The sequence below is a fragment of the Talpa europaea genome, assembly GCF_964194135.1.
Source record: "Talpa europaea genome assembly, chromosome: 7".
NCBI lineage: Eukaryota > Metazoa > Chordata > Mammalia > Eulipotyphla > Talpidae > Talpa > Talpa europaea.
In genome coordinates, this window is record NC_140074.1 from 80,545,824 (window position 1) to 80,569,062 (window position 23,239).

The 23,239-nt window shown below is 50.0% G+C and overlaps 1 protein-coding gene across 2 annotated transcripts in view; it reads left to right on the top strand.

The window, feature by feature from the left end:
- The window catches only part of ASIC2 (acid sensing ion channel subunit 2), a gene marked incomplete at both ends in the record, with an annotated part of 1,051,485 nt that overhangs the window by 796,306 nt on the left and 231,940 nt on the right, over positions 1 to 23,239 (top strand). The window contains one exon of one of the 2 annotated variants that reach the window (XM_084237517.1): positions 3,092 to 3,912. The exons of the other annotated variant lie outside the window; for it this stretch is intronic. Within the exon in view, the coding sequence (XP_084093643.1) occupies positions 3,199 to 3,912 (714 nt within the window). Of the gene's footprint in view, positions 1 to 3,091; positions 3,913 to 23,239 lie in introns of those variants that run through there. 2 annotated transcript variants of the gene reach the window in all.

Consider the following 23,239-nt stretch of genomic DNA (forward strand, 5'->3'; position numbering starts at 1 on the left):
GATGTCTATCAGACAGAGAGCTTGGTGCCAGCCCAGAGCTAGGACCGCTAGACATGCTGTCTGCTCGCCCTGGTGCCTTCATCAGTAGCTACGCTGAGCCCACAGTCAGCCCTCCTTGCCCAGGATGGGTCTCTCCGTGACCCCCACCCCCAGTTTCTCTCTTTCTTCAAGTCTCAGCTTCCCTCCCAGACTTACAGGACCAGGCTGGGAGCATTGCACTGTGTACCTTTGTGAGAGAGCCCTGTGAAACTGGCAGATTCAGACACACAGATGGCAGCAGACATACAGATATCTTCAAGGAAGCAAATCCAAAGCAGAATTTCAGCAAAACCCAACATTAGTAGCTTTGTTCTGAGGTGAATCCAAAGGATCTCCAGGGATAGGTGTGTATGTGTGTATGTGTGTGCATGCATGTGTGTGCGTATATGTGAGGGTTGTGAGTGAGTGAGGTATGGGGAGCTCAGATGTCCTCCTCTCCAGAGATCAGATGCAGAGAATTGTCTTGGCTGGATGCCCCCCAGGTCAGTGTGGAGGGAAAGGCCACCCCACCATCACTCAGAAACCTGATATTCTTTCAATCATCTGTCCACAGTGCCTTTAATAAATCATCACGAAGTTGGTGAAATTCCACTCCAGGCCCAAATCCAAATCCTCTAGCCCCCAAATCCCTCATCTTCTCTTGACACCCCACCCCCCACAGCCAGAATCCCTCCACACTTCCTCTAACCCCATCGACCTTCTGGAAAATGTCTGGAAAACTCTTTCAGTCCATGGAATAATGGTACTCAATGCATTACCTGTCCCAGTAAGGCCTCAGGGAATCAATTATTTGGGGGGAAATTGTTGAGACCCACTGGGTACCACCCATTGCCAGGCAGCCATGGGCGCAGGATTCCTGCCCTGCCCTGGAGGTACTCAGTGGAGAGTCCATATTGTAAGGCCCTGTGGTGCCCCTGGGTGCTGAACCTCAGACCCACCACTTACAGGCTGTATGACCTTGGACAACTGTTTGACCTCCTTAGTCTCACCTGTGAAATGGAACTAGCAGTTCTACTCCTTCTTTCACCTGTCCCCTGAGCATGCCAAGGCAGAGCATTAAAAAGGCTGATGAAAGTGTCCAAAAGTGCCAGGGCTGGGTGGACAATCCTGAGCCTGTTCAGGCAGGAAGGGCCATCAGTCCATGGGCTAGTGACCAGCTGGGAGAATGGCAGAGATCGTCTTCTGTCTCTAGCAGCCGCTAGAGCACTCCATGCTCCTTCCTCCTCTTCTCTTCGAAGAGCTGTGCTGGACTGACTAGACCAGGGCGGGTGAGCAGCACACCCTCAGGGAAGGGACTGGGGCACATAGGGAAGCTTCTAAGAGACAGGAGAAAGGCTGTTCCCCTAAGCCCAACCTGCCAGACAACCAGTGGCTGCTGCCAGCACCTCAACACACATTCGAATCTATACAACACTCACAAAGGCAAAGCACAGGAACCACACACCACATCCAGAAATCCTGATATCCATCCACGTATCAACACACCCATTCATATCTATCACCCATCACGCGTGCACACGCAGAGAGAACACACACATCACCACAGATATGTCCTACTCCACACACATTCAAATAACCACAGCACCTCATCTGTAAAGAAACTCATGTTTAGCAGACCCAGAAAGGCGCGCGCGCGCGCGCACACACACACACACACACACACACACCCTACCCAACTGAGCGCGGGCCACCACGCTCCACTGCTCAAATGCCACACTCCACTACGACTGTCTCCACCGCCCATTTCCAGCACTCAGAAGCGCTCTCGCCCTCGGTTACACATGGCCCCGCATAAACACAGCGTTTCTACTACTCCGCATCTCCACAAGCCCGCACTCCCCGGCGCATCTGGACCAGGCACCCCCCGCCCGGCGGGCTGACTCCAGCGAGAGGCTTCCCGCTCGGTGTGCAGCGGCCACAGTGGCCAGGAATTAAAATGCAGCGAGGAGGAGTCGGGCGCGTCAGCACCGCGTCTCCAGGAGCGCACCGCGCTCGCCGCCACCGCCCCGCCCTCCCGGAGCCGCGGGGCCCGCGAGCGGTGGAGCAGGTGCTCGGAGCCCGCCGCGCCGGCGTCGCGCGGCCGCTGCCCAAGTTCGCCCGAGGCCCGAGGAGGGCCGGGCCGCCGCGAGAGGAGCGCAGCCGGCGCCGCGCCGCCGCGGGCTTGAGCCTCGAGAGAAGGGCGAGCGGAGCCGGGAGTCCGGGAGGTGTAGCCGGGGCTCCGCAGTCCGCGGCTCCCGACGACGCCGGGGCAGGGAGGAAAAGAGGCAGGGGACAGTGAGGCCAGGCTCTTCTGGAGACTCGGGGCACTCCGGGCAGACGCCCGCTTCCTCCGGCAGCAGCCCCGAGGGGGCCCAGCGCAGGCGGCCCCCGGCAGCGCGCCCTGGGCGGCCCCCGCCCCAGACGAGAGCGGGCTCACCGCCACGCAGGACTCGGACACAGGACTCGGGGCGCCTCGGCAGGTCTCGGCGGCGCGCAGCGCGGGGAGCAGTGAGCGGGTCCTGGAGGGAGGGGAAAGCGGGCAGCCGCTAGCGGGGCGACCTCTCACCCCGGTACACACCCACCCCACCCGCCGAGCCCCGAGCGGAGGTGCTCCTCTGGGGGCGCTCGTTCCCTGGCGTCCTCTCTCCCGTGTCCCAGCACCGCTGGGCTGCCGGCTGGGCTGCTGGGGTCCTTCGGGATGTCCAACCCGGGCATGGTGGCCGAGTGGCCCCTCTCCCAGGGCCAACGCAAAAGCTGGGGTTAGGCGGAGCAGGGGGGACTCAGCTCAGGGTCCCCCGAGGTCCAGAACTAGGGGAGGCGGGCGCAGCGCCCGGGGACCGGAGAGGCGGCGCCCGGCGGGGCCCCTCCGGAGGTAGCGGCGGGCGCCGGACGGCCCTCGGGAAGCCCGGGCTCCAGGGGCGCCTGGGACGCCCTCGGAAGAGGCTCGGGCCAGGGGCGCGGGCCGCGGCGGCGCTCAGTCCCCGGCGGGCGCTCGCGGAGGCGGCGGCGTTGGCGCCGGGCGGGCATGCAGCGCCACTGGAGCTCCTTTCGGGCGCACGCTTTCCCGGCGCCGGCTGCGCGCGGTCGCTGCTGCTGCTGTTCCCACTGCTGCTGCGGACTCCCATGGCGGCTCCGCCCGGCCGGGGCCGCCGCCGCTGCCGCCAGCCGCGGGCTGAATGAATGAGCCGGAGCGGCGGAGCCCGGCTGCCCGCGGCCGCGCTCTCCGGCCCGGGACGCTTCCGCATGGCGCGCGAGGAGCCGGCGCCCGCGGCGTTGGCGGCGGCCGGGCAGCCCGGGGGCGGCAGGGGCGGCGAGCGCGAGCGGACGCTGCAGGGGCCAGGGGTCGCCCGCAGGGGGCGGCCGTCGCTGAGCCGCGCTAAACTGCACGGGCTGCGGCACATGTGCGCCGGGCGCACGGCGGCGGGGGGCTCCTTCCAGCGGCGGGCGCTGTGGGTGCTGGCCTTCTGTACGTCCCTGGGCTTGCTGCTGTCCTGGTCCTCGAACCGCCTGCTCTACTGGCTCAGCTTCCCTTCGCACACGCGGGTGCACCGCGAGTGGAGCCGCCAGCTGCCCTTCCCGGCCGTCACGGTGTGCAACAACAACCCGCTGCGCTTCCCGCGCCTCTCCAAGGGGGACCTCTACTACGCCGGCCACTGGCTCGGGCTGCTGCTGCCCAACCGCACCGCGCGCCCGCTGGTCAGCGAGCTGCTGCGGGGCGACGAGCCGCGCCGCCAGTGGTTCCGCAAGCTGGCGGACTTCCGCCTCTTCCTGCCGCCGCGCCACTTCGAGGGTATCAGCGCCGCCTTCATGGACCGCCTGGGCCACCAGCTAGAGGACATGCTACTCTCCTGCAAGTACCGCGGCGAGCTCTGCGGGCCGCACAACTTCTCCTCTGTGAGTTGCCCTCCGCGCGAACCTGAACCTTCTCCCTCCCTCCCTCCCTCCCTCCCTCTCTCCGGCGTCCCGGGGCCGGCCGGTCCCTTTGCCTCCCCGCCCTGCCACCAGGCCCCCTCTGGTGATACCACTCCATGATGCCAAGGCCTAACCCGCTTGTGGGTCCCCTGAGTCTTCTCCAGGCTGTGGGAAGTTGAACACAATTGGAGGAGGCGCTGCCTCCTCCGGTTGTCCTGGCTCACCTCCTTCTAGTGTCCGCTTCCAAGCCCCTCAACTCTGCCCATTAGGGTGCCCTCTGTGAATATTAAGCCCCCTCCTGCCGGGCCTCACCCTCAGATCCAGAGGACTCCAGGCAGCTGCCCTGAGGCGGAGGTGAAGGGATGGGAAGAGAGGGAAGCTGGTCTGTAGTGTGAGCTTGTTGTCTTGAAAAGCCAATAGGAAGCTCTTTTAAAAATGGGCCATCAGGAGAGCCGTGCAGAAGCCCTAAGCAGCTGAAAGCTCCAGAGTTCCAAAACACTTCCATTTGGGGGAGGAGAGGGCAGAGTGAGTTGTTGGACGGAATTCCCAAAATATCAACCAACACTGAAGCTGCAGTTTGGTGGGCGAGGTAGCAACCCTTTTTGCTACTTTTTAAAAGTGCTTGCTAAGCATCAGGGGAACTGAGCAGTGGTGAGCACTGGTGCGGCTCTTGACCCCACAAGGGGTCACAGTGCGAGTCTGGGTCTCCCAGTCTAGAGGACCCAGCTCCTGCAGTGGGGGATACAGCTGGCAGAGATAGTGATGTGAGCAGCCGGGCCAGAAGAAGCTGTGCTCGGGGTTTGTAAACCATTTGTGCTGGTTCCCCCACGCTGTGGGTCTGGATAATGCAGCTGTCGGACAGAAGGTATCTGCCTTGCACGGTCTGCCTAGGAGAAGTTCTGGTGCCAAGCCCCAGCATGGTGAGCGCCTGTCCGGCCATTTGTGTGCAAATCCCCCTTAGGTGGTTTTGGACATCCCCACTGGTGCAGGGAAGGTTGTTGCATGCGTTTATTTGTGATGCTCTGGTGGTGATTTTACCAGCTCGTCGTATGCTGCATTGCTTGACCGCCTGGTCTCTGACAAAGCCTTTTCTGGTTTAGTGAAGAGATGCCACTGTTCCAACAGGTGTGGGCCCAGATGCCTGCCAGGCGGACCTCTGATTGGCTGATGGGACTAGACTAGGATGATGACCCTGGCTTCAGTCTTGCCCTTCTTGCTTTGTTTTAAGCGTGTATGTAGGGTAACTCTGAATTGTCTGTTCTCAAAGCATTCCTTGTTTTCACGGCTTTTCAGCTTGTCTTTGGAGAATTCCTAATTGCTGGCTTCCCTGCCTTACTAGCAGGTATCATTAATACATGCATCTAAGTGACTTTTTCCAATCTTCAAACAGAATTCTGAGTTCCACAAAGATGAAAGAATGTGTGTAGTGATACCTTATTGCTTGTGTTTTTTTTTTTTTTTTTTTTCTGACCACTAATTATCAGTCCCTGGAGTAAGATTGAAGTTCAGTGTCACATTCAAGTACCAGTGGCCCCTGACTCCAGCTCCAAGTCGTACTACATGCTCTACCAAATACCATCCTGCACAGGACGGCCGCCAAGATTAACTTTTGACATTCACCACAATCCTACATTAGCAATGAATTTTATTCCCATTTTATTTTTTTAAAGATCTATTTATTTATGCATACAAGAACTGGGGTATAAGCCAGAGGTACGGGGGGTGAGAGGATTCACCAGAGAATGTAAGGAGCAGAACAGGCAGATCTTCTGAAATACACTGCTGAGAGGAGCAGTGGGTGAGGCAGGAGAGATCTGCTGCACCATGTGAATTTTTCTCTGGTCGACCGGGGATTGAACTCATGCTGCAGTGCCTGGTGATAGCTTGACAGCACTCTTTAACCCCTGCACCACAAGGGAGGCCCTTATTCCATTTTTAAAGATGAGAAAATGAGGCTCTAAAACATCATCCCAAGTCCAGAGACAGCAAGTTCAAAGTTCCACTTTTCATAGAACCAAATGCATTACACAGAAAACACATGTAACCGCTTTCACTGATCCCCGGCCTTTCTTCTGAGGACCTTTGGGGTAGAATTGTTGCCTCTCCTTCCAGTCCCCAACAAGACCTGTCCCTCCTAGTAGTGTTTTTGGAAGGGTGGAAAGTGGAGCTACTCCAGGGGCACAGGGGGTCATATCCTTGGCCACATGTTGTTAGGCCGGGGCTTATCTCTTCCTGCAAGAACACAGCACCTTCAGGAGCCACCTGACCTCACCCTCTCCAGCAGGTATGGCTTGTGTCAGTGCTTAAGGAGTTGAAAAAAGGAGGGTCTCTTTCCTCCCTGTATTCTGCTTTCCTGTCTCTGAAGAGTTTGCAGGCACATACCCACCCAAGTAAAACTATTACCTCCATTTTCCAAAGGTTAATGTTCCTGGGGGCTCAAGTGACCCCTAGTGGCTTCCCATCAAGGCCCTGTCCTGGCAGTTTCCAGCCCCTTAACATTTCATACTGTAGGTTTTTTCGAAGGGCCTCAGAATTAGAGTATACCCCTCTGTCTGTGGAAACCAGAAGCTATTTCGGGGGAGCTCCAAATACAGAGGCAAGCCCATCCAGAATACTTTCCTGTAACCACACTGCCTTGTCTCAAGTCTTCATCATTGACAGAGTGGCGCTGTAATGTCATGGTTAAGAACATGGATGCTCAAGCTGTACCAGTGGTTCAAATCCGGAGTCTACCACTTACTGTGTGCCCTTGGACAAGCGACTTAGCCTCTCTGTGCTTTAGTTTCTTACTCCCTCTAGTGGAGATCGCAATAGTGCACAGACCATATTAAGTGTGTGTGTGTGTGTGTGTGTGTGTGTGTGTGTCCATATATATATAAAGAGGGTGAAGCTCCTAAGTTGGGTCCCCATAAAAATGTTTGCCTTAAATGGCATCAACCTCCTAGCTGGTCTTTTGTCCTCCAGCTGATTGGTCCCTCCCCTCTGCATCCCACCCTCCACGCTATAGCCAGAGTGGTTTTTCTAAAGTCCTACACAGTGTTTATCATTCTGTTTCTAACAACACTTCTGTGGTTCACCTGTCCTTAGGATGAGGTCAAGGTCCTTAGGATCAGGTCCCTGCCCCAAGTCCTTGTCTCTTGCCATGACCTCTCTTGTACCATAAACTCAAGCTCTAAAGCACAGCTCACAATGGCTGAACCTCCACTCAAGCCTCTTGTCCTCTGCCGTCCACTGCTACTGCAAATGCCTCCACTTCTGCTTTGTCTGTCTGGGGGCACCTACTCATCCTTTAGTACCCAGCCCTGTGGCTTCTGCTTTTGGCTGTTTCCTGACCCTCTACCCCTTCACCAAACTACTGATGCTTTCCTCCTTTTTGCCCCTCTGCCACCCTGTTCAGGTGTCACTCTTTACATAGGTATATGTTATCACACCTGCCAATCTGTCTGTCTCCCCCTTGGGTCTGGACTGGAATCTTGTCTGATGTTCCTCCTGTTTCCAGCACCCAGCACAGAGCCAGAAGTGTAGAAGGTGTTTGGAATATGTCTGGGGAATGAATACCTTCACCCCAAGATTTCTTGTCATCCAGGGTGACCCACTTCGAGACTCTTGACTTAATTTTTCCTGGGGATACAGTGGAATACATTTCCAGTGAGGAAATGCCCAGGCAATTTCTGGCATTTATTCCTTTGGGGGAGATTAGTGAGCAGGGTGTCAAGCTCTCCCCAGATTCCTGTGCTTCCGAGACCTGAAAGGACTAGTGCAACAGGTAAGTCATAGAGCTCCAGAGGAGACTTTTGGGGGATGTGCTAGCTGTCTCCAAAATCTCCTTCCATCTATTAGTCTCACGTTCTGGAAATTAGCTCAGTAGAGGAGATTATTGTTGAAAGGTATCAATTCTCCAGGCCCATTCGGGAGGCAGCTGTGTAAGGGTTAACCATCAGCTGTCAGACAAGGCAGCTCCTGCTGCTGAATGCCTGTGTTGTTTCCTAACACCAGCAGGGACCTCCGACTCTGCACACTCCAGCCCTTCTGAGTTTTCCTGGGGGTAGAGGAAAACAACCTTCACATTAATTGGGCAGGTAGGGCCTCCCTGGTAGCCTAAAGGCTAAGTCACAGCGCTACCATTGCAGAGGCCAATAATTGGGCAGGATGCAGAAGTGTGATGCTGGTCTGTCCAGACACTGGGGCCTCAAAAGGGGGACTGAGAGGGTGGGAAGAGGAGCCAAAACAGAGTAATCAGGAGTAGTGGCCCCCTCTGGGAGGAGGCAGGGCTCAGGGAAAGAGTCAGGAGGACCTGGTCTTGGGGCTTCAGCTGTGTGCCTCGGGCAGGTGCTTTTTCTCTGAGCCTGAGTGAACTGGGATGAAGATAACAGGTCTGCAGTGACTGGCCTGTGCAGAACGTAGACAGTGATCAACATTCATGAGCTATTGTTACTCTGTGGATAAAGAGATCAGCACAGTCTTGGTACATGGTGGTAGCAGTTATCATTATTACAATATAATGATAATACCTTCTCATGATCACCTAGCTGAGTGGGGTCTTGGTTCACTCATTTAATCAACCACTGTGTACTGAGTGCCTCTATGTGCTAGCTACAGGGTATATAGAATTAGATAATGTGTGTTGTGTGTCCTCTATGAACTTGAGGTGTTGTTAGGGAAAGAGATGTGTGAACAGATGCCAGGGGTGTGCAGAGGCGCTATGTGGGCTCAGAGGAGTACCCAGATCCAACTGAGACCCCTCATGGCTTCTTGGAGGTGGCTCCATCAGAACTGAGTCCTGAAGAAGAAGTGCCAAGGTCAACAAGGAGGGAGGGGACAGCCTGAGCGAATGAGAGAATTCAGAGTATGAAACAGTGAGATCTCAGCATGCTCTCTAGGGCCTGAGAGTGGTTTGAGATAGCTACAAGGATGGGTGGCATGTGCTGGGTGGGGACATGGGGTGGGGGAGTGTGATGCCATGTGTTAACACCTAGAAGCCAAACCAACTTTGTGAACCTAGTAACAAAAGCTCTCACTTCTTTCACTATTGACTGTTAGACTCTAGAGGGGACTTTATCTGTGTGCCCCCTCCCCCAGCTGCCACCCCCTGCTGCACCAGAGGCCAGTCCTCCCTGCACCCTTTCCCATCTCCTCTTCTCCTTTGCAGGCATCAACCTTGAGTTCAGATTTTGTTCTCGCCATATGTACTAAAAGCCAAGGAAACAGCGTTTGGTTTCATCACACTTTGTCACAGCAAGCAGGCTGGCTGCTAGGAGCCAGTGACAGAAAACAAGAAATGATTTCAGCAACATATTGTTTAAAATCAGCAAATTCTGCTGAAACTGTGCTAGGCCAGGGCAGTCCAGTAGTTGTGAGGATGGATGGCTTTAGGGGCGCAAGAAAAATACTTTTGCCTTTAGAGAAAGAGGAGTAATTGAGTAATACATGTAAAGAGGTTAGAACAATTTCTGGCACCAAGGAAGACTCAATAAATATGAGCTATTTCCATTATTATTACTTGCAGGGAGCACCAAGCAGCTGCAATGTGCCAGGCCTCTATACTTCATGTGTCCATGCCCTCTCTGCTCGCCGTAGCCCTAGGAGGCTTTGTGATCACCCACATTTTACTGATGGGGAACTGAACCTCAAGAAGGGTCTCTAGTCCATCTAAAGTTACAGACCAGCAGATAGCAAACCTGGGGTTCCAAGCCAAGTGCCCGTGACCCCAAAGGTGCATGCAACTGAATGCATAGCTGCCCGGGGAAGGAGTAGCGCCAACGGCAGGAGGCGGGTGACCTGAGAAGGCCACACTGGTCTCAGTTCTGCACTGACCAGCCATGTGACTTTGGTCTCAGGGCCTTCCTCTACGAAATGAAAACATGAACCAAATGACCAATGGGACTTAGCTGAAAAGTTGTCCATCCAAGCGAGCAGTTGGGGGAAAATAGGGCTTAACTACTGCAGCTGGCCCGAGCTTTTCAGCCAAGCATTTCTTTCAGTGATTAAGGGGGAAATGTTCAAGTTATTGAAGTGTTAGAGACAGGATGGTGATTAAATAGACATTTATACAAGGAACATGAAAAGATCCCCACTAGTTAGTTGACTTCTGGGAAATTAGTTTAGGGAATCAAATGTAAACTCTGCTCAGGTCTGCGGATAACCAAATTGACCAACATCAGGCTGATTCTAAGAGTGGCTATTTGGGGGCCATGGTGGCCAGTCATGAAGACATCAATCAGATGTCTGCTCAGTTGAGAAGGGCTGGAGGAGTCACCAGGCCATTCACTGCATGTATCAGTTGCTTTGATTGTCCTGACTGATTTGTTTGAATCAATGACTCAGAAATTCAATCACTAAACTCGAATTGAACCCCTATTGTGTGCCAGGCTCTGGGCCACAAATTCAACCATTGTGGTACTCTGTTTGTGGTAAATGGGGCTGCAGAGGTCACTGTGTTTCACCAGTGGGATGGGGCTTAATGCAGAGAGTGGGACTGGGCATGTGACGGCCTGGGATGTGTAATGAGCCCCTGTTACGGACAGTCACATCAACTTTGCCAGAATCCAGAGGGCATTATGGAAACTGAGGCTCAGGGATTTACAAAGACAGCTAGGGGCAGCGAAGTCAGGATTTAACCAAAGGGCAGTCCAGTTTCAAAGCCTGTGTCCTTTTCTATATCACTCAGAGAAGCTGATAAGAACAAACCCTTCCATAGAGGGGATCCCTCGCAATCTTTCAAGCCTTGACTTGAGATTTCTTTCAGTGCAAGGTGATGTAGGCGCTGGAACTCATCCTGGGTTCCGAAGCCTGCAGCCCTGAGGAAAACCTTTTCCAAGAGTACAGGGTCAAGGTCTTGTCCCCAGTTGTCCCCTCAGCCGAACAACTACATGCAAGCAGAACTGGGAAGGGGCATCTACTCTGGAGTTGTGAAAAGGTTTTCATTTGACCATATCTGAGCTCAATTACCATTTTCATTCTTCCAAGGACATCGGTAACTTGCAGTCCTGGCTCAGGCCCGTGATAATAAATAGATGACTCACACGTAATTGGAACATGAATTGTTGGTAAAACAAATAGAGGCTGCTAACGCACCGGGGAAGTTTGTTCTCCTGAGCATGTCAAATATCTCCCCTGACACCATTGTTTATACTATTAATTTGCTTAGTAAATTGTTTCCTCTGATTTCACACACATTTCTGGAGCTCCTACTCTCTGCCAGGCACTTGTACCTTCATTATATTATTACATCCTCACAATGGATCAGAGAGGAAAGTAATCTTTCCTCCCTCCTCCGGTACAGATAAGGAAACTGAGGGGCCCAGTGGCTCAGCAACTAATCCAAATCATAGACAGAAACCCCGATCTTAGAGTTCTAAAGTCAGTGTTTTTTGTGCTACCTCATGATTGTCCCCACAAAGAAATCCCATTGCATCTTTGCCAGACAACCCTGCATTTCTAACCAATAAAGTCTCAATTATTCTACTTGGATAGAATAGCGTAATGTGCATTACCATCTCATTTTGTCCCTATAACCACAGAGGGTGGATGTTGGCAACCTGTTGCCTGTCTAGCTTCAGATTGGGGGGTGGTGTGCTCAGAGGTGCAGGCGTGGAAACAGAAAACAGCTGGAATTTCAATCCAGATCTTCTAAGGCTACTCTCTACCTCTTTCCTTCCCCTATCTTCCCTGGTGGGCTTGAAGGGATTCCACCTGCCCTGGAAGATTTTCTTTAGGAGAAATCAACACTCTTATGAATGCCTTGCAGCAAAGAATCAGTGCCTAAACTGGCTGCTAAGAGGCGTTGAGTTCCTTCTTTGTCTCTGCCCAGAGAACTGCCCTTCTTCCCAGGCATGTCAGTTTCAGCACATTCCATCAGCGGTGAATGAATGGAGAACCCTCTAGGGCAGTGCTTTCCAAACTGGAGCATGCCCAGGTCTCCTGATTTGGTAGGTCTGGAGCGGGACATTTCTTTTTTTTTTTTTAATTTTAAAGATTTATTTTTATTTATTTATACAAGCACTGGGCACAGTCAGAAGCGCGGGAGGGTGAGAGAATTCACCAGAGCCAGAGCAGGGAGCAGAGCAGGCAGAAGGACCAAAGTACACTGCTGAGGGGAGCAGCGGGTGGCAGGAGAGGTCTGCGCGCCATGCGGGACCCTCCTCTGGTGCCGGGGAGCAGCAGGGGATTGAACCGGCGCTGCAGAGGCTGCAGGCAGCTTCTCAACCCAGCGCTCAACCACTGCGCCACCGGGGAGGCCCAGGAGCAGGACATTTCTAACAAGCTTCCAGGCGGCATGGATGCTACTGGTTCATGGACCACACTTGCAGGGACAAGACTGCGGGCTCCTTGAAATCCCGTGAACACTGAGAAGGGACCAGTGGACTCTCAGTCATGTCTCACTCACTGCTCTGTACAAGTGTACTAGAGACAGGCCTCTTGGGTGGAGCAAAGAAGGGTGCCTGGGGAGCAGTGCTGGACTCCCCAGTAAACCCAGAGATGTGCATATTGGAGGCATTGTTGTCCTGGGGAAATCCTTCTTGCCACACCAGCACAGGATCCCCAGAGGAACCATGGACCCAGATAGAGTGCCAGTCAAACCAAAATGCAAGGCCACGTGGTAGGCTGAATACTAGCCCTTCAAAGATGTTCCTTTTCTCATCCTCAGAACCTGTGGCATGGCAATAGGGACAGCGGACATGTGATTAAGCTAAGCGTCTGGGGATAGGGAGATCTTCCTGGATTATCTAATGGGTTCTGTGTCATCACAAGGATCCTTGTAAAAGAGAAGTAAGAGAGTCAGAGTCAGAGAAGATGAAACAGGCAGTGTCCAGGAACTAGAAAAGGCATGGAAACAGTCTTCCCTCCAGAAAGAATGCAGTCTTGCTAACACCTCGATGTTAGTCAGACCTTCAGAACTACGTGAATGTATGTTATTTGACGCTACTAAATTTGTGGCAATTTGTTATAATAGCTATAGAAAACCAACACAAATCTCCTTTGTTGGACAGAACACTTTCTACTACACAGCTGAACTCACATAGTGAATCAAGTTGGGTGGAATTGGACCAAAATCCAGGGTGAGATCAAAAACCAAGAAAAGATTTCACAACACACATACAACTAGATTGAAAAACAGCTAATGTGGGAGAATCTTATCCATGCTTACATTCACACAAGACTGGGAATTTAGACCCAGAAACTTACAAAGGTGGTTGTTGATGGAGGAGGAAGATGGTGGCTTCAGGAGTCAAGTTCAAATCCAACCCTACCAAGTTGGGGAGCTGCTTTGCTGTGGCTCTTGTTCCCTACTTGCAAAACAGAAATCATATCTTCTTTGCAGGGTTGATGTGAAACTTAAAGAAAATATATTAATTCATTCACAAATTATGTTTTGAGAGTAAGCTGTGATATAGCATGGATTCCCCAGCTCCCTTGTACTCAGGATCTGTCTTGGTGCCCAGAGTTCCTGCTGATCAAGCTAAAATGTAGAGTCAGGCAGGGGCCTCTCACCAGGACAAAAGTCTTGGTATGAAGTTATCTGCTGAAAACAGCAGGCAGATATTATGGCCAGACTGGCATAACCAGCTGAACTGCCTGGACAGGAAGTTAAGTGTAAACAGGGACTAGAGATAGGATGTTTTCATCAGCAGCAACAATGGAGACTCCAGGCAACAGCCCCTATTCACTCCCCTAGCTTATGCCAGATTATTATGGTTCCCCAATCCACATCCCCACCATGCACATTCCTCCATGCATTCTTCCACATACTTGCCCACCTTCCCTGAATCTGATACCCAATAAATGTGAGACTGCCCTGGAAATAGGCGCTATACTTCCTGAAGTGTAAGCCCCTCTAGGCCCCTCACGCTCTCTCTCTCTCTCTCTCTCTCTCTATTTGGACTTTGAATTGTCTTCCTCCATCCTGTGCCGCTCCCAATGCTGCCTCCCGCGAGGCGACAGTATAGTCCTGGTGGAAAAAAACTGAGTATAAATACAGGAAGTGCCTATACTCTGAAATGTAAAGATGCAATGTGTATATACATGCTAAATAACTGTGAGCTCTCACAGTCATCCTCATTGTTGTTATTAACAGGTGACACCTCTCGCTTCTTCTAAGAAAGACTTCTAGACCCTGGAGAACAGTGTGTACAGGGCGGCCATCTAGATATTGTCCCAGTTCTAGCCAGGAACCCTCATGTAGTTTTCATGTCACAACTCTCTGGGTAGGTGGGAGTCATTTCGTGTTTTCCCCCCAGAATCAAAGAGGGAAATTGAATTGCTCAAGGTCACATGGAAAGTTACTGGGAAGCTTGAAATAGACTCAGGATATTTGTGCTTAAGCTTTGACATCACAGCAGTCTCTGTTCCTTCCTCTGTGAACTTTCCCTTTTTTCAAAATATCTATGTTGGTCATCCCCTTCTGATTCCAATGGCACATCTGATCTGAAAGTTGTTGATACTCTGATCTCTGAAAGTGAAAGGTTTAATCTTCTCTTGGAACCCCTCCCAACGAAAATTATTTTCCCACTTTGAAATGGCATGGGCATCCACTGTGAACTCACATCCATAAATCTAAGCCTACTGCTCAGGAAAGCAGATGAGCTTGGATTCTGCTTCTCAGCACAGTCTCACTGAGCAAATCATGGCAAGAATTTGATTTATAGAAGCACCTCAAAGGCTCTGAAGTGAGACGCGTGTTTATTCACTTTATTACCGTTTATTTTACACTACCTCTTTATGCTCCCTGCACATGGATTTGAGAGACTATTTCGATAGATGCTGATGACATGCCAGTTTGCACAGCCCTGATGAGGAACATGGCGCTCTCTGACGATGTTGCTAACAGCTCGGGTTGGGGGTCCATCAACCAGTGTGGGGATGAAACATCTCACAAACAGGCTCAGAGACTTAGCCCAAAGTTCTTGACAGAACTTCCCCAGGTCTGCATTTGTATGGCACTTGGTGTGGATTTCCAGCTGCAACCCCAGGATGTGTACCGGCAGGCTTGATTTAAGATTCAAATATCTCAGAACAGCTGGGGATATTTAACATCGCTATAATTACATTACATTTTTGACAGTACATGGAGTGAGAGCCTTTTTTTTTGTTGTTGAATATTCGATGAGCATCAAATATTTTAACCAGCCAGGAAAACACATTTTTTTTACATCCAAATAGTTTCATTTTTAAAATTCTGGCCTGGTGTGTGTCTCGGGCCCCAATCCTCTTCTACAGTGGGAGGTGGGCTGTGACGTGAGGAAGGAAGGGAACCGACAGGAACTCAGAGGTCGGCCTGTGTTCTGGGGTCACATACAAGGGTTTGCATGCCATCACAGCCACTCTCACCCCACCAAAGTGGTACCAAGGGAGTGGAGACCCAGCAAGCACATGGGAACTTGCCAGTTGTCACGTTACTAATAAATGATGGAGCCACTAATACATGACCCAATGGGAGTCAGATAAGTCCTCGACAAAGGCATTTCTGGTTAGTCCTAGGAGGCAGGACAGGAGAGAGCAAACACAAGACAGAGGAATATCTACTATGTACCAGGCCCTATGCTTCACATTTGTCTTATTTAAAGCCCCTGACAATGCTCACGGGTACAGTACTCTTATGCCCATTTTACAGATGAGGAAAGCAAGGTTCATGAGGTTAATGGGGGAGGCAGTGATAAGGACCTGCATCCCAGGCTCTTAAAGGATTGCCTTTTGATTTTTTTTTTTTTTTTAATTTATACAAGAGCCCGGGTACAGGTCAGATGCACAGGAGGGTGAAATACACTGTTGAGGGGAGCAGCGATCAAGACAGGCGAGGTCTTGTCGCCATGTGGGTTGCTCTGAGGGCAGCGGGGATCGAACCGGCACTGCAGAGGCTATGGACAGCCTCACAGTGCTGTGCTCAACCGCCTATGCCACCAGGGAAGCCCCTGCCTTTTGTATATTTAATTTCGATTAACCCTCACCTACCTCACTTCCTCGCCTCCCTCCCCTCCCTTATGTTCCAAGAACCTCGACCAGTCAATGGAAACTACCCACTACCTTATCTGACCCTTCTGGAATCATGGGTTCATGGCCTTGAGTTACAAAGCAAAGTCATTTAAGAGCTGCTTATCTTTTTTTTAAAGGACTTTCCCAACTTCCATGCCCTTGCTCATGCTGTTCCCTCCCCCTGGACACCAGATCTGCCATCTCTGCTTCCTAAACCCTCTCGAATCCATGCAGCCAAGTGCTTAGATATGCACAGTGCATGCCTGGAAGCAGGCGTGAGGCCTAAGATGAGGCTGCCTCCAAGGAGTGAGCTGGGTGGTGGGGGGTGGGTGGGAAGAAAACTTGCTTCTTATTCTGTACCCTTTTATATGCTTTGAATTTCTTCAAAACCAAATCTATATCTATATATGTTATGTTATATATATAACATAACAAACTAACACATGAAACAAAAGTATTGTTTGAAAAAGTTCCCATCTCTTCTGAAGTTTTCTCCAGCTACTTCTCTAGGTAAGCCATCTGGAAAGCAAAGCTCCCACCCCCAAGACTCACTTTGTTTTTCGGTTTTTTAACGCAATCTGCTCCTTGTACCCAGTTTGCCCTCATCAGGCTATCTCACTTCCCTGAGCTGAGGGGTCACGCCTGGCTCCATCTTCGAACTGCCCCAGCACCTAGCACCTTTCCTCTTAGGTAATAAGTGCTCCATCTAAATACTGAAGTTCCAAAGCAGGAAAAAGGATTGGTGTCACCAAAATGTATGTGGACTTGTTGGTCCTGCCCTCCAGAGCACACTCTCTGTACCTTCACATACAATATTCATAAAGATCAGGGCCTCCCTGGTAGCCTAGGGATTAAGTCTCAGCACTATCACCGCTACTACCTGAATTCGATCCCTATCCAAGGAGCCAACCCACATGGCACGGCAGACCTCTCCTCTTTCACCCACTGTTCCCCTCAGCAGTGTATTTCAGTAGATCCGCCTGTTGTACTCCCCACTCTGTCTTTGGTGAATCCTCTCACCTCCCACACCTTTGGCCTACACAAAAATAAATAAATAAAATCTTAAAAAAGAAATATTCATGAAAATCAGGATCATTGGAGGGCTCATTAAAAAAATCCCTGTTCCCACCCAGAACCATGGGAGAAGTCCAGCAATCTGTTTTTAACATGCAACCCCAAGACTATTTCTGATATTAATAAATTCCATGAAGGCAAAAAAAATTGAGAGGAACAGGGAAGGATTAATTCTTTGAGGACATGACACTTCCCTGAGTCCTGTAGATGAGAAGGGACAGCTATGCAGGGATGCGGAAAAGCATTCCCACCAGAGGGAAGAGCGAGCTGAAGTTTCTGGGGCCTGGGAGAGGATCTGCCTCCTTCCTTCCAACACTGGAAATATAGCCCTGGTAACTCACCTCCTGTTCTTTGCACTGTGAGCTGTATGCCTGGCTTCTTCCAAAATGTAGCTGCCACCCTCATTCACACAGTGTGAGAGTACAACATGATGCCAGCAGTTCTGGAAATATTGACCCCCTTCGTTCCCCAGGATGAACTCCTCTTTGAAAAATAACTCCAGGTGTGCAGAAAAAGACTGCAGGCTCAGGAATCCAATTGCAAATCCAGTTTCAGGGCAGCTCTGTGAGGCCAGGGTGGCTAGGCCAGTCCCTCAGAGTGCTACATCCTGGCTAATTAGCACTACGATTGTTTGCTGATTAATCTGCATGAGGGTAAGGTCTTTCACCTTTGCCATTCAGATGGAGTTTCCTTATTCAGCATCTAAAGCATTAGGACTGGTTGGCTGATTGTCCACACTGAAAACAGGTCTTTGCCTGACTGTGTGTTTCATGGAGAACTTGCAAATATCTCACCTCTTTTCTTCCTGAAGCCCACATGACTGAGAAGCATATATTATTGTTCCTATTTTACAGGCGGGGTAACTAAGGCTCAAAGAGGAGAGCTGATTTGCCCAAGGCCACCCAGCCAGTGCTGGGTGCAGTCAGTTCTGATTCTGATTTTTTTTTAAAAGATTTATTGTTTATGCATACAAAAATTGGAGTACAGGCCAGAGGTGTGTGTGTTGGGGGTGGGGGAGGTGGTGAGAGAGCATTCACCAGAGACAAAGCCAGGAACAGGCAGACTGACTGAAATATACTGCTGAGGGCAGCATCGGGTAAGAAAGGAGAGGTCTGCTGCGCCATGTGGGTAGCTCCCTGCCTGGGGATCGAACTTGTGCTGCAGTGGCTGGGAAGAGCTTCATAAGTTGTGTCTTAACCCCTTGCGCTACCAGGGAGACCCCCCCCAGTTCTGATTCTTAAGGGGATACTTCCCCTGAGGTGATCACTGCTGGGAGACAAAATCTGTGCCCTTCTACACCTCCTGGGGGAAGTCTTTCCTGAATCTCTCTGGAGGCTTTTGTGAAACTTGATCTGGGAGTGGAATCCTTGGATGAGAGGTGTCTGGGTCAGCGGCAGTCAATTTCTCAAAATTGAGTAGCTTTTAGGTGTATGTGAGCCACTTGTGGATATTGCTGAAATGCAAGTTCTGGTTCAGCAAGTAGGACCTGAGATTTTGCATTATGACAATTTCCTAAGCAATGTCGATACCACTGGTATGTGGACCACATTTTAAGTAGCAAGGATCTACAAGGCAAGAGGAAAAGGCAGCGTGGAGTAAGAGAGGAAGAAGGGCCTCTGGTTCCCGCCAGAGCTGGATGCACAGTCTGTGTTACAATATCATCCCTTGTGCACAGAGTTCAAGGTGGCAGCATCTGGGTCCGAGTCCTGCCCTGAGAAGCAAAGCTGTTTCTCCCAGGCTAGGCTTTCAGACTGCCACTGCTTAGAAATGCAGACAGCACAGCAATTGGTAAGTCTCCTTTAAGGATAACTCCTTCCTTTGTCTCTATATGATACTGAAATGACTAGTCATTTAGAGAGACCGTGTGAATGGATAAATGGCAATGGAGTCAAATACCTCCAAAATGAGTTCCCCACAAGGATGAGTCAACACTCGCTATTTCTGCCCCCTTTCCTGATGTTATGGCTGTCAGTGGGCTTGTCTGTGAGAGGTGTGAGCCAAGAAGGACAGCCTCTAGTTTGATCACTGTAATCAGTCTTTGTCTTTGTTCGGTGTTTTGATACTGAAGGGGAGAAGCCTTCAATTTGAGGGAGTTGTGCCAATAACAGGGCATTTCTAGGTAATACAGCTAGAAGACTGCTTTTGTTGTTACAAGAGTATTATTTAGTTGCTAAAACTGCTTTCAAACCATGCCTTGGACTATGCATTCAATTCACTCATTCATATTGTTTCGCTTATTGTTTCAGTCATTCATTCCCTTGCTCATTCTTTTATCCACTCACTGGTCCTCAGATTCATTTATTCATTTTTGCATTTATTGAGTGTCTTCTATATACCAGGCACTGTGCCAGGTTCTAAGGATACCAAAGTGAATCTATTTATGGCAATTCATTCTCCTCGGCCCTGTATATCCTGTAGCCTGGCAACATGCAACACCCCTCCATGGCCTCTCTAGTTTAGTGCTGTAAAACTGGACCAGCCATGTGTTATCTTTATTCTGAGAATCTGTCCTGCTTAAAGTTATCACGTGGTTTCCCATTGCCTACAAGAGAAGACCAACCACCCTGGTAAGCTTCAAACCCTTGCACCCCTTCACCCTCACATAATGCAGTCACCATATTGAGCTGCCTGGGGGGTCCTGAATCTATCACCCTCTCCCAAACTTTTGCTCTCCCAGGTGTTGCCTCTGCCTATAGTGAGCTGCAGTGCCCTTGTCTTCCTGGAAAGCTCTTTCTCATCCTTCTTGCCTTCCCCAGGGCTTCGTGCTTGGCTGCATAGAGTCGCTGATGCCCTGAGACACTCTTCCCCACAGTGGGTATGAATAAGGGCTCTGGGTTCAAGTCCCAACTTTCCCATCTGCTAGCTGTGTGACCTTGGAAAGATTTTACTGGAGTCCATGCAAGAAGTTTCATATCTGTTCTCCATTTGGATTTACAAAACAACTCTAAGGGAAAGGAGCAGAAGACTTGCAAATTCCAGGCAAGTGGAATGACTTGCTCAAGGTCACAAAGCTAGGAAGAGGCCAAATTTCATCTACAACTCAGATCTTCTCACTCCTTTCCCAGGGAGAATGCTAGTCGAAGATATACACAAAGGAGAGGGTAGCTACTGGGACTCATTCATTAATATCTTTAGAGCATTTTTATGACTTTCCACTGAAGTCTAGAAGACTCTGCTCTATCCAGACAAGTAAACCACAGAGGAGAACTGAGGTTATTGTGTGATGATTCAGATTTTGGAAAACAAGTTTGTCTTGAGATATTTAAATAACTCCAAGTTACTGCCGCCCCTTGCAGGAGAGGACAACCAGGCAGTGGTATATGACTTCTGGGTGGGAGGGGAATTGAGTGGGAGGCCAGAGCCAGGCTTCCAGAAAGAAATTACCATTTTGTATTTATGACTTTGGCTCACAGGAGTGCCGCAGGGACAGGCCTGCTAATACATTAGGTAATTGCCTCAGTTCTCCACTTCATCTGCAGCATGTAGACCAGCCCAGGTGCAGAGTTGGAGGATATGATTCAGCCCAGGTCTCCAAGGTGTCCAGAGCACTCTGTGGGGACATGAGGTTCTGGAAAAGGAGAGGGAACTGGGACAGTGGGACGTGGGGGGAATCCATCTCTCAGGCACCAGGGAACAACAGGACGGTCTGTCCCTATGACCAGAGTGAAGGGAAAGAAGGGAGAGTCTCACACTGAGAACCAAGAGGCTAGAATCTGCATTCTGTCATTGACAGCTGAGCCACCTTGGGCCCTCACCTGTCTCTATCTGGGCCTCAGGTCTCCATCAGGAAAATAAAGGCGATTATAGATAAGTGTTTCTCAACTCTGGGTGGTTGCACATTAGAATTACCAAGGGAAATTTTAAATAAAAATCAAAATTAAAAACAATTAGTAAAGCCCCAAGCTCAGCTGCCAGAGCCAACAGGATTTAAGAGTCCCGGACTAATTGGTCTATGAAATCTCCCGTGGGAATGGCATTCAAGGTTCATGAAAAAAGGTGGCAAGTCAATGACCTTGAGCTCCAGGGTCACCTCTTTCCATGTTTACATTTTTGCTTTCAATAATTTGTGTTCTTGTCGTAGTACCAGTGAGGTCCTCCTTGTGAGTGAGTATTGGAGAAATCTACCATATGGCAGAAACTCAGCTTCTAGTCTATTTTTTGGTATTACTTCTGTGGCCATGAGCAAGTTACTTTGGGATCCCAGGACCTCAACTTCCTCACCACTAGATGACAGGAAAGCAGCTTGACTGTCTGCCGGCAAGCAGGATGTTGGATCAGAGTTTGTTTTACGAAACCATCTGGTAGACACACAGCTTTCCCATCCAGGGGCTGAGATTTCAGCCGGAGAGTGAAGAATGCTTTTCCACTTCCCTTGATAAGAAGGCAAAGACTCAGGTAACTTGCCCAAGTCCATCAAGCCAAGAAGAAATGGAGCCAGAGAGACTGTCGCTTAAGTCCCAGCCATGTCTCTTCCAAGCTAACTTTGACTACTGTGTCATTTTTCTGGGCCTCCATTTCCTTACCTGTAAAATGGGTGTGACTATCATCCCCTTCCCTAGAGTGGTCATGAGGGGGAAAAAGACAAAGCAGAAGTCCTTGTGAAGCTTGGCTTGAAGCAGACAGTTTTATTTCCTTCCTCCCTCTGCGATGTCTCCATTCTCCATTTATCCCTTCCTCTCCCCATGCTTGCTCTGAAACTCTTCAAGGATAGCGACCTTGAGAGGCAACTCACTGTGCCAGACCTTAGGCAAATTGTTTTATCTCTCTGCACGCAATTTCCCCAGCTGCAAAATGGGGATCATAGTGGTATTTGCAACTGGGAGGACTGAATGGCTTCAGGTACAGAACAATAGCTGTTACTGTTCTCTACTTCCCACTGGGCCTTGGCACAGAGGCGTCTCCCTCCACCCCCAGTTGTTATTGAGTGAGCTGAGTGAGGCCTTCTAGCACAGGAATGGTAAGCCAGCAATAAGCACATCCTCCAGGTCTTGGCCGTGCTCTCAGTCATGACAGCTCTGCTGAGCACACACAGCCCCCAGGGTTCCCAGGCAGAGAGCAGCAACCCTATATCAGGGGATTGCTTACTATCTTGAGGTGGGAAAAAAAAAAAAAAGCTATAAATATGGAGGACTTGTCTGTGATAAGTCATGGTTAGAAACCCCAGCTATATAACTTTTTAATTCTCCACTCTAGCTTGTAAGCTCATGCAGTAAAAACAGTCACTAGTAATTTATTTTTTTCCACTCTTTTAATTTCTTAATTTTTTTTTCTTTAACCAACCGAAAAATCCTCCTAAACTCACCTTAAGCTTTTCCTTTTTTCCCCGTTAGCAGTTATAAAATGTGGATGCGAATTACAATTTAAAAGCCATCCCCTCTCCTGCCTTGCCAGAATGAAAATGTATACTTAAGGGTAATTTCTTAACTAGGGGTTGGTGAAATGGGAGTGAGTCCTGGAGCGAGCTTGCCCCACCTGCCTCCAGGTGACAGCGAGGCTGGCAAGGAGGGGAGGTGGTTCATCAGTCCAGGTGCTCTTTTCTTTCACCTTGAAGCTGAGTGATCTCAGGCAAGTGATTTCCCTTTTGGGACTCAATTTCCAGGGGGAGGATTGCGCTCCCTCCTTGGATTGCTCAGTGAATCCAAAGAGATAATGCACAAAAAGTTGTTTTCAATAAAAAACAGTATGAACTCGTTAGGGATTGTTGTTCCTACTGATAATGACAGCATCAGCAATTATCATGGTGATGGTGATATTGGTAATGCTATTGATGGTGATGATGACGATGATGGTGGTGGTGATAGTAATAATGTTGATACTGTTGATGGTGATGGTGATGATGGTGGTGGTGGTCATGGTGATGAAGACAATGATGGTGGTGGTGATAATGATAATGCTGATGCTGTTGATGGTGATGGTGATGATGGTGATGGTGGTCATGGTGATGAAGACAATGATGGTGGTGGTGATAGTGATAATGTTGATGCTGTTGATGGTGATGGTGATGATGATGGTAATGACACTAATGATGGGGGTGGTAGTAGTGAGGATGATGGTGGTGGTGATGATGGTGATGATGATGTTACCATGCGCAGAACAGAGCCCAATGGTGTATGTGATAAAATGATTTTCTTCAGAGTCTTCTATGACATGAAATGGGTGTGGTATAAAGAATTTTTCACTTAAAATCAACTTCAGATTTCAGAATGAGATCTACCCTTTAAAGGTCTCAGTCATTCATTGAGTGAGCATTGAGTGCCTACTATGT